Source organism: Furipterus horrens, unplaced genomic scaffold (assembly GCF_987537825.1).
Source record: "Furipterus horrens unplaced genomic scaffold, mFurHor1.1.pri manual_scaffold_11, whole genome shotgun sequence".
NCBI lineage: Eukaryota > Metazoa > Chordata > Mammalia > Chiroptera > Furipteridae > Furipterus > Furipterus horrens.
In genome coordinates this window covers 33,867,960-33,880,151 of record NW_028327181.1, presented here as the reverse complement: position 1 = coordinate 33,880,151, position 12,192 = coordinate 33,867,960, and the positions used below count along the sequence as shown (strand labels likewise).

The window sequence follows — 12,192 nt, the reverse complement described above, 5'->3', positions numbered from 1 at the left end:
CAGCAGAAAAAGGTTGTGGATTGCTGCCGGTTGCTGGGTAGTGATGAGTACATGGGGCTCTGTCCCCTACAGCTGGCCCAGGAAGCAAAGCAAAACACAAACCTGTCAAAATGAAGCAGACAATGATTGAAAACTTGGTGATGCAGCTCACCAGGCAGCAGATGAGGAACCTGACAGACGAATAAATAAAAAACATTTCAGAGGCTCAGTTCAGAGCTATAGTTATAAGGTGGCTTACAGAATTAACAAAAGATTTGGAACAAGACAGGGAAGGAATGAAAGCCACTCATACTGAAATGAACAAAAACACATACGAGACAAGTGGCGAGGAAATAAAAGCCAGAGATCAAATCAACAAACCGGAACATAGGGAAGGAACAAACAGTCAACCAGTGCAGAAAGAGGAAATAAAAAGTGAGGAAAGTGAGGAGAGGATCAGAAACCTCTGGGACAGCTATAAGAGACTGAACATTCAGATTATAGGATTGCCAGAGGGTGAAGAAGAAGAGCTAGAAATCGAAAAATAGGGTGAAAAAATAATGAAGCAGAACTTCCCTAACTTGAAGAAGGAAATAGACTTACAGGTCCAGGAAGCACAGAGTTCCTGAAAAACTGGACCCAGGGAGAACCACCCCAAAACACATTATAATCAAAATATCAAAAATTAAAGATAGAGAATCTTAAAAGCAGCAAGAGAGAAGAATAGAATCATGTACAAAGGGGTCCCAATTAGACTATCAGCTGACTTCTCAAGGGAGACCCTGCAGGCAGGAAGGGACTGGCAAGAGATATTCAAAGTAATGAAAATCAAAAACCTACAGCTACGAATACTCTGTCCAGCGAAACTGTCATTCAGAATAGAAGAGCAGAGAAAGTCCTCCCAGGACAAAATAAAACTGAAGGAGTTCATTAGATCCAAACCACTATTATATGAGATGTTAAAGGGACTGGTTTAGAAGAAGGAGGATCAAAACTATGAACATTCAAATGAAAATTGCATCACAAGAACCAACAACAGAAGCTAGGGAATTGAAACAAAGGCAAACTAAATCTGCAACGAGAGTGGAAAAAGAACTATAGGTATGGGGAACATACTGGGAGGAGGTCAGCAGGGACAAGAAAGGGAGAAAGGGAGGGAGATGGTACATGAATTAAGAAGCATAGTAGATGGTAATGGAATAGACAGGAGGAGGTTGAGAAGAACTATATGCACAACCAATGGACACGGACCAAAAGGCGGGGACAACTGAAGGGAGGGGGGCCACCGGGTAGTGGGAAGCGGAGGGAAGGGAAATTGGGACAACTGTAACAGCAAAATCAATAAAACATTTTTAAAAAATGAGATGAGTTTAAGAAACATTTTGGACTACATGAAGCATAACAACATTCGCATCAGGGGGACACCAGAAGAAGACAGCAAGCAAGGGATTGAGAACCTATTTGAAGAAATAATGACCAAAAACTTCCCTAATCAGATGATGGGAAAAGTCACACAAATCTAGGAAGCTCAGAGAGTCTTCAAAAAACGGGACCCAAAAGGTCTTTACTGAGACACAACATACTTAAAATGACAATGCTTAAAGACAAGAAGGAATCCTAAAAGCTGCAAGAGAAAAGCAGGGAGTTACCTACAAAGGAGCACCAATTAGACTGGCATCTGATTACTCAGCAGAAACATTTCAGGCCAGAAGGGAGTAGCATGAAATCACTCAAGATGATGAAAAGCAAGGACCTACAACTAGGGCTAATTTATCCAGGCAGGCTATCATTTAAAATCAAAGGAGAAATAAGGAGCTTCCCAAACAAGAAAAAGCTAAAGGAGTTTGTTAACACCAAACCAGTACTGCAACAAATGTTAAAGGGCTTGATTTAGAAGTATAAAAAGAGAAAGAAAGAAGGAAAACAAAACAGGAAAACAGGCAAAGAATAAATTGGCACTACATATGTATTTATCAATAATCACTTTAAATGTAAATGGCTTAAATGCTCTGACCAAAAGACTTGTGTAACTGAATGGATAAGAAAACAAGACCCATATATATATGCTGCCTCCAAGAGACCCATCTCATATTGAAAGATAAACATAGACTAAAAGTAAAGGGTTGGAAAAAGATATTTTATACAAATGGAAAAGAAAAGAAAGCTAGGATAGCAGTGTTATGTCTGATAAAATAGACCTTAAAACCAAGGCTATAGTAAAAGACACAGAAGGACACTACATAAAGATAAAGGAAACAATCCAGCAAGAGGGTATATCCCTAGTAAATCTTTATGCATGCACATAGGATAACCTAAATATGTAAGGCAAATACTGATGGTCATAAAGGGAGAGATCAGCAGAAATACAGTCATAGTAGGGGGTTTTGACACCTCATTGAATTCAATGCATAGATATTCCAGGCAGAAAATCAACAAAAAAGCAGCAGCCTTAAAAAACACACTAGATCAAATGAATTTAATTGATGTCTTCTGAGCATTTCACCCCAAAGCAGTAGAATATACATACTTTTCAAGTGCACATGGAACATTTTCTAGGATAGACCACATGTTGGGATACAACACAAGTCTCAATAAATTTAAGAAGACTGAAATCATATCAGGCATCTTCTCTGACCACAGTGCCACATAACTAGAAATCACAGGAACACTGAAAAACATGCAAAGACAAGGAAACTAAATAGCATGTTATTAAATAATGAATGCATTAACAGTGAGATAAAGGAAAAAATCAGAAGGTACCTTGAAACAAATGAAAATGAGGACACAACAACCCAAAATCTGTGGGACACTGGGAAAGCAATATTAAGAGGGGAATTCATAGCATTACAGGCCTATCTCAAAAAAAAAGAAAAGAAAAGAAAAAGCTCAAATAAATCATCTGACTTTGTGCTTAAAGGAACTTGAAAAGGAACAATAAACAAAGCCCAAAGTGAGTAGAAGGAAGAAAATAATAAAGATAGAGCAGAAATAAATGAAATAGAGTCTAAATGAATGATACAGAAATCAATGAATCCAAGAGCTGGTTCTTTGACAAGATAAACAAGATTGATAAAACTTTAACCAGATTCATAAAGCCAGTAAGATAAAGGGCCTAAATAAATAAAATCAGAAATGAAAGAGGAGAATTAACAACTGACACCAAAGAAATACAAAAGATTGTAAGAAAATATTATGAACAATTATATGCCAACAAACTGGACAACCTGGATGAAATGGATAAATTCCTAGAATCATACAATCTTCCGAAAATAAATCATGAAGAATTAGAGATTCTGAACAGACAGATTACACCTAATAAAATTGAAGCAGTGATCAGAAAATTCTCACAAACAAAAGTCCTGGACCAGATGGCTTCACGGGTGAATTTTACCAAACATCCCAAGAAGAACTAACACCTCTTTTTCTCAAACTATTTCATAAAATTCAAGAGGAGGAAAGGCTCCCAAACTCATTTAATGAGGCCAGCATCATTCTAATTCCAAAACCAGATAAAGACACCACAAAGAAAGAAAATTATAGGCCAATATCCCTGATGAACCTATGCTATAAAATCCTCAACAAAATATTAGCAAATTGAATACAGCAATGCATCAAAAAGATTATACACCGTGACAGGTGGGGTTTATTCCAGAAATGCAGGGTTGGTACAACATTCACAAATCAGTAAATGTTATTCACCACATGAACAAAATGAAGGATAAAACCCACGTGATTATATCAATAGATGCAGAAAAAATATTAGTAAAATCCAGTGCCCATTTGTGATCAAACTTTTAGCAAAATGGGAATAGGAGAACCATACCTAAATGTAATAATAAACCCCCTGCCAGCATCATACTCGATGAACAAAAACTACACGCATTCTCCTTAATAATGGAAACAAGACAGGTATGTCTGTTTTCATCACTCTTATACAGCATAGTACTGCAAATCCTAGCCACAGCAATTAGGCAAGAAGAAGAAATAAAAGGCATCCAAATTGGAAAAGAAGAAGTAAAACTATTTTCATTTGCGATTACATGGGGCTGTACATAGAGAACCCCAAAGACTCCATCAAGAAACTACTAGTTTTGACAAATAAATTCAGCAAAGTAGCAGGGTACAGAATTAATATCCATAAATCAGTTTCATTTTTATATTCCAATAATGAACTAACAGAAAGGGAAATTAAGAAAACAATCCCTTCCACAATTGCTTCAAAAAAGAATAAGATACCTATGAATAAGCCTAACCAAGGATGTAAAAGACTTGTATTTGGAAAATTATAAGACACTGAAGAAAGAAATAAAAGAAGATATGAATAAGTGGAAGCACATACCATGTTCATGGGTAGGAAGGATTAACATCATTAAAATACCCAAAGCAATCTATACATTCAATGCAATTGCTATCAAAATTCCAATGATGTATTTCACAGAACTATAATAAATATTTCAAAACTTTATATGGAAACACAAAAGGCCCCACATAGCAACAGCAATCCTGAGAAAGAAGAACAAAATAGAGGAATCATGCTACCTAATATCAGACTTTATTACAAGACCATAATAACCAAAACAGTGTCATACCAGCATAAAAACAGACACATAGATAAATGGAACAAATAGAGGATCCATAAATAAACCCACACCTTTATACAGGTAACCCCTGTATAACACGGTCGTTAGGTTCCTAACAAATGCCGTGTTATGCGAACCCGTGTTATAGGAAACAAAGAACTAGTACAAAAAGGGGGGTTAGATTCCAAAATTAAAAAAAAACATACTATTATATTTTTATAATTAAGACAAATATCTTTATTAAAGTGATTTTCATCAAAAGTATTACATATTAATATGAATTAAGTAATGTTTTCTTCATTATCACTACTAAGCTCCATTAGCCAAATGCACTTTCTTTTTGACAAGATATCCTCATCCTCTGGACTTTCTTCAGCATTATCTTGATTTCTATGCTCTACTTTTTGCAAAAAATTTGTTATTTTAGATTGCTTGCTTTTAGCTGAGAGATCTTTATAAGTTTCGTTATATGGTGCTAAGCACTTTTGAAGTTCTGTCTTAAATTTTGTGCTCCTTTTAGTGCAAAGACCTTTGTTTAAGAAATGTGACTCTTAAGTGTTCGGCTAAGTTTAGGCCTTTCTTTATGCTTTCTAGAGTAAACTGTTTAACTTTTTCATTTTCCTCAGTGCTATTGTCTCCTAAGTTATCTTAGCACATTCCAGATGTCATTTACACCAAAATTGCTTAATCAGTTTCTTTTTCTACCAGCAATTCTTGGATATCTTCTACAGTCATATCACGTTAGAGTGAAACCATGTTATAGAAGTACCATGTTACATGGGTATACCTGTAAGTTAATATTAGACAGGGAAAGCAAGCACATACAACGGGCTAAAGATAGTTTATTTAATACATAGTCTTGGGAAAATTGGACAGATACATGCAGAAAAATGAAACTAGGCCACCTTCTTAGACCACACACAATAATAAATCAAAATAGTTCAAAGACTTAAATGTTAGACCTGAAACCAAAACAGCCTAGAGGAAAACATAGGCAGCAAAATCTCAGACATTACTCCTGGAAATTTTTTATTGGATATACCTCCTCAGGCAAGGGAAACCAAAAATAAATAAATAAATAAACAACAAACTAAAAAATTTTTGCACAGCAAAGGAAATCATCCACGAAATAGAAAACAACCCACAGAATGAGAGAACATATTCACCAATACATCTGATAAAGAGTTAATATCCAAAATTTATAAAGTACTTACACAACACCAAAAACAAACCAACCCAATTAAAAAATGGATAAATAATCTGAATAGACACATTTCCAAAGAGGACATACTAAATGGCCAATAGACATATGAAAAGATACTCAACATCACAAGCCAGCAGGGAGATGCAAATTAAAACCACAATGAAATATCACCTCACACCTGTCAGGATGGCCATCATCAATTAATCAGCAAACAATGAGTGCTGGCGAGGATGTGGTGGGAATGCAGACTGGTGCAGCCACTGTGGAAAGCAGTATGGAGATGCCTCAAAAAATTAAAAACGGATCTGCCTTTTGACCCAGTGATCCCACTTCTGGGAATATATCTGAAGGAACCTAAAACATTGATTCAAAACAACATAAACACCCTTATGTTCATTGCAGTGTTATTTAGAATCACCAAGTGTCCATCAGTAGATGAGTGGATAAAACAACTATGGGATAGTTACACAACTGAATACTAATGGGCCATAAAAAAGAAGAAAATTGTACCTTTTGCAACAGTGTGGATGGACCTGGAGAACATTATGCTGAGTGAAATAGGGCAACCAGAGTAATACAAATACCATATGACTTCACTCATATGTGGAATGAACAAACTGAGTGAAAAACAAAACAGAAACAGATCCATAGATAGAGAGCAGGATGAAAGCTGAGTAGGGGAGGGGGTTAGAGGTGGAGGGGTTGAGCAAAAAGGGTAGAGGACCCATGGACGTGGACAACAGCATGGTGATTGCTGGGGGAACTGGGATGTAAGGGGACTAAATGGTAATGGAAAAAATACAATAAAGATTAAGTCAAAAAAATAAATAGAGTCTACCACTTACTAGCAATTTGTCTTGGGAAAGTTATTTAATATATTTAAGTCTAAGTTTTCTGTGAAATTGGGCAATAATAGCAAGGACCCAATTATTAGTAAAATGAGAATAATATTGACTTCATAGGAGTACTGTGAGAAGTAAATTAGAGAATATATGTAAGGTGCTTAGCACAACTGGCAAGTTTTTAAAAGGGAAATGTGTTTAAAAGAGGATAAACTCTAAAGCAACAATTTGCTTAGGAAAAAAAAAGACTCGTTTACAGCCAGCTTTATCTGGCCCTAGTTTTAGGTGGGTGCCAAAGAAACAACTGAAATGTTTGAAGCAAATAGTAACCCACTAGGACTCCAGGTCCTGTTCCAATCAGCATCCTTTTATGGGGTTGGGGGGCACACCCGAGGTGTCACGTAAGGAGCTCCCCACCCTTGTCTGAACCAAGGAACTCAGATGGCATGTGCTGAATTTAACACTCAGGCAGTGAAAGCCTCGCTGAGCCGAAGGCTCCACAGGAGGAAGTGGCGCTCAGGCACTTTCCTCAGCAGATAAACATGTCTGTGTGTGTAGCGTGTGTTTATGTGCACAGAGAATGTTGATTGGTGGATCACTGGGTCAAAAAGCAAGAGTTCTTGGTGCTCACCTGGGAACCAGCTGGGGCTTTGGGGTGGCCTGGCCAGTACTGCTCTCACTTGGGGCAGGTTTCTGAGCCAAGTCACAATGAGCCAGATGCAGTATGTAGCTTATGGAAAAGCAGCTACCACCAAAGTGGTGGGAAAGTCCTGGGTCTATGAAGAAAAGACACATTATTATTATTTTCATCTTCACAAAAGGCTTTACAATGTTCCAGTTATTCCTTTGAATGAATTCATATACTCATTTGGTTTGGTCAAACTTAGTTAGAAATGCCACAGCCTTTGTGCAGGTTGTTAGCCTTTTCTAAAGGAAACTGTAATGGATGCCTCACCTTGTCCTCTGCAGCAAGACAGCTCCCACTCATGTGACTTTCATAATCACTCTTTCTCACAGACTCACATGACATTATTGATGCAGAAGTGACCTGCAAGGCATCCCAGATGGAAGTGTCCATATCTAAGTGCAAACTCTTCCAGCTTGGCTTTGAGCGAGAGGGTGTGAGGATCAATGACAGGCAGTGTACAGGCATCGAAGGGGAAGATTTTATCTCCTTTCAGATCAACAACACCAAAGGGAATTGTGGAAACATTGTACAGGTGAGAAACTGAAGCCAGAAAGAGTACCTGGCAGAGGTAGTAATTGTCCGGGAGTTTGCACATTGATTGTCCAATTAGAAATATCGCCCGTTGTCCTTTACAAGATTACAAAGGGTCTTAATATCTGAGACGGAGGGATAGTTATTTTTTACAAACCAGGGGTATGGACTTGGGGGGGTATTGCTGGGGGAGGGAGATGCTGGGTGGAGGGGAGTAAAGGGGAGAAAATTGGAACTATTGTAACAATATAATCAATAAAATACATTTGAAAAAAAAAGAAATATCGCCCATGGAAAACAGCAAAAGACAGGTATTAAAATGAGGAAAATGATTATTTTAGTGCTGAGTGTTTGAATGGAAAGAGCACAGCGAATGACTAGCTTCATTCTTTGGTTTTCTCTGTCTGTTGTCATTCTTTGCCCTACGTGTTGACAAAATTTTGTTACCTCTCTTACTCTTATTGTTCTTCCAGGTAAATACAGTTGGGTTAGCTACTTCAGGAGATAAGATTGTCCCAGACATCATTTAAGAGAAATACAAGAAGGTCTTAATTTTTAATGTCAGATTATCCAATTTATAGGCTAGCAAATCCTCTTGTTTCTTTTCTTTTTCTATTCCTTCCTGATGTGTGTATATTTGATAACTTCTTTATTAACACATATCAGGGAGTAAAGGAGTAAGAAGGTACTTGTGGGCATGTCTGGTAAAATGTTTGTTGTAGGAGAGATTTTGAATTAAGGATTAAGAAGAAGACTTGTGCCACCTCGTGATGGCAGTCCTTCCTGCTTTCTTCTGCTGGGGTCCCCGAGGTACCTGGGGGCTGGCTGTAGTTAGAATTCATTAAGTCATCCTCTGTGGTCATCCAAGCTTATCAGAGTGAAGGGTGCTGTTGACATCTATTGTAGTACTTTTTCTTTTTAATGCTGAGGCTAGCTCCACACTGATTGTATTCACCTCTGAGGTGTGTATGAAATGAAGCCCTTTCTCCACTTTCAGGGTATGGATTGAAATGCAAGCCAGGGTTAATGATATCTGACCTCCCTTTGCTCTGCAGTCCAATGGCACTCATATCATGTATAAGAACACAATCTGGATAGAAAGTGCCAACAATACTGGCAACATCATCACCAGGGACCGGACAATCAACGTGGAATTCTCATGTGCTTATGAGCTGGACATCAAGATCTCCTTGGACTCTGTTGTGAAGCCCATGCTCAGGTACACACTGCACAGGCTGTGCGCATCGCTTTGTTTTTGTGTTGGCAGTTAGGCTTAGCAAAGTCAAAATAACCAGCTTTTACCTTTGAAGCACTAAGAACAAATAGTTCATACTCTCCGCATCTTGTTTTCTGCCCTAAACTAGCACTGTTCAATACAACTTTCTTTAATGAAGGAAATGTTCTGTATCTGTATTACTCCATACAATTGCTGTATATAGCTACTGAGCACTAGAAATGTGGCTGGGGTTGCTGAGGAATTAAATTTTTAATTTAATTTAAATTGCCACGTGTGGCCAGTGGGCACCATTTTGGACAGTGCAGCCTTAGACTTTGCTACTATCTGTTTTGCCTTCCCTCCTCACTTTCAGCTTGAGTAATGGTAGATGATTGAGTAAATATAATTGTTTGGGGTTCTCCACCTCATGATTTTTTCCCTTTTAGTGTCATTAATCTGACAGTTCCAACCCAAGAAGGCAGCTTCACCACCAAGATGGCACTCTACAAAAATGCCTCCTACAAACATCCTTATCGCCAGGGCGAAGTGGTGTTGACAACTCGAGATGTCCTGTATGTAGGGGTCTTTGTGGTTGGAGCTGATGCCACACATTTGATTCTGACCCTGAACAAATGCTATGCAACACCCTCCCGCGACAGCAATGATAAACTTCGTTACTTCATCATTGAAGAAGGGTGCGTAGCCTCTTATGAAGGACAATCTCAGAGCCTTTAGGATAATATCAGTCTACATCACATTTTAGAGAAAGGAATAGGAACTAATATTTTTGACTACATACAGGGCCAGCATTTTGCATCCACAAACTATCAAATTCTTATTGCAACCTATAAGGTAGATATAGAAGCTCCATATTATAGACGAGAAGGCTTAGCTTTAGTGAGAGCAAGCAACTTGCTTACAGTCACACTGCAATTTTGAGGTAGATTCCCAAGTCCATATGGCATTAACTACAAATGTATTCTCAATGTCATCAAAAAGAGGATTCTATCCTATGTATTTTAAATTTCAGTTTGAGAGAAATTTGGATCATCTGCAAGTGAAAGAATGTAATGAGAATAACTAAAGGTGACCAGGACATTTATTACAATTTAAAAAGAATTTAAATAATAGCTTATAAAATTAGAAGTTTCTTTTTAGTTACCACTCTATGACCAGCACCCAGTATATTTTCTGAAATATAGTGGTTATGAAAAAAAATTCTTGAATGAATAAAAAAAGACTATAGATCAAACAACAATAATGATAATTTTTATTTTTTAAGAACACTGGTTGTGTCAAGTAATGATACTTCTTTTTAATGGCTTTATTGTATACATATTTATAGGAAATAAAACGTACTTGTTTTAAGTACAAAATTCAATGATTTTTAAAGTAAACTTACAAGAGACATGGAACGATCACCATAATCTAATTTTAGAACATTTCCATTGTCCTAGAGGGGAAGGGAGAAAGAGAGGGAGAGGAACATCAATGTGTGGTTGCCTCTCGTGTGCCCTCAACTGGGGACCTGGCCTGCAACCCAGGCATGTGCCCTGAGGGGAAATCGAACCGGCAACACTTTAGTTTGCTGGCCAGCATTCAATCCACTGAGCCACACCAGCCAGGGCTAATATAATAATTCTTTATTCTGTTTTTCTGTTTGTTTGTTTGTTGCAATTTTTTAATTATTATTTTTTAATTACAGTTGCCCCATTTTCCCCCCATTACTCCCCCCACCCAGCCCACCCCTTCTCCCACAGTCATATCCCACCCCGTTGTTCATGTCCGTGAGTCATTTATACATGTTCTTTGAGTAAACCTTTCCCTTACTTATCCCCCTTCTCTCCCTTCTGTTCCTTGTTCAATTTTGTTCATTTGTTTGTGTTGTTCATTAGTCTCCTGTATTACGCGATATCATAAGTTATTTTTCTTTCATTGCCTGGCTTATTTCACTAAGCACAATTCTCTCTAGTTCCATCCATGTTGTCACAAATGGCAAGAGTTCCTTCTTTCTTTCTGCTACATAGTATTCCATTGTGTAAATGTACCACAGTTTTTTGATCCACTCATCCACAGATGGGCTCTTAGGCTGGTTCCAGCACTTAGCTATTCTAAACAGGGCTGCAATGAACATAGGGGTGCATAGGTTCTTTTGAATTGGGGTTTCAGGAATTTTCAGATATAATCCTAACACTGGAATCGCTGGTTCAAAAGGCAGTTCCATTTTTAGCTTTTTGAGGTAATTCCATACTGTTTTTCGTAGTGGCTGCACCAGTCTGCATTCCCACCAGCAATGCACCAGGGTTCCCGTTTCTCCGCATCCTCGCCAGCACTTGTTGTTTGTTGATTTGTTGATGATGGCCATTCTGACAGGTGTAAAGTGGTATCTCATTGTGGTTTTTATTTGCATCTCTCTGATGGTTAGTGATGTTGAGCATTCTTTCATGTGTCTATGGACCCTCTGTGTATCTTCCTTGGAGAAGTGTTTGTTCAGATCTTTTGCCCATTTTTTAATAGGGCTATTTGTCTTCTTGGTGATGAGATCTGTAAGTCCTTTATATATTTTGGAGATCAATCCCTTGTCTGAGATGTCATTGGCAGATATGTTTTCCCATATGGTTGGTTTCCCTTTCATCTTGCTGATGTTTTCTTTTGCTGAGCAGAAACTCTTTAGTTTGATGTAGTCCCATTTGTTTATTCTCTCCTTTATTTCCCTTGCCTTAGGAGATATATCAGTGAAAATGTTGCTACGTGGGATATCTGAAATTTTCCTGTCTATGTTTTCCTCTAGGACTTTTGTGGTGTCACGGCTTACATTTAAGTCTTTCATCCATCTTGAGTTTATTCTCATGTGTGGTGTAAGTTGGTGGTCTAGTTTCATTTTTTTGCATGTCCCTGTCCAGTTCTCCCAGCACCATTTGTTGAAGAGGCTCTTTTCACTCCATTTTATGCTCCTTCCCCCTTTGTCAAATATTAGTTGACCATAGAGGCCTGGGTTTATTTCTGGGCTCTCTATTCTGTTCCACTGATCTATATGTCTGTTCTTATGCCAGTACCAGACTGTTTTGATCACAGTGGCTTTGTAGTATTGTTTGATGTCTGGTATTGCAATTCCTCCTGCTGTGATCTTCTGTCTAGAGATTGATTTGGCT

The 12,192-nt window shown here is 38.0% G+C and overlaps 1 protein-coding gene across 1 annotated transcript in view; it reads left to right on the top strand.

Annotated features, from left to right (window-relative positions):
* The window catches only part of TECTA (tectorin alpha), a 122,352-nt gene that overhangs the window by 101,200 nt on the left and 8,960 nt on the right, over window positions 1-12,192 (top strand). Inside the window, exons 17-19 of the mRNA XM_090291907.1 lie at window positions 7,623-7,825; window positions 8,880-9,043; window positions 9,487-9,735. Of these exons, the coding sequence (XP_090148033.1) occupies window positions 7,623-7,825; window positions 8,880-9,043; window positions 9,487-9,735 (616 nt within the window). The remainder of the gene's footprint in view (window positions 1-7,622; window positions 7,826-8,879; window positions 9,044-9,486; window positions 9,736-12,192) is intronic.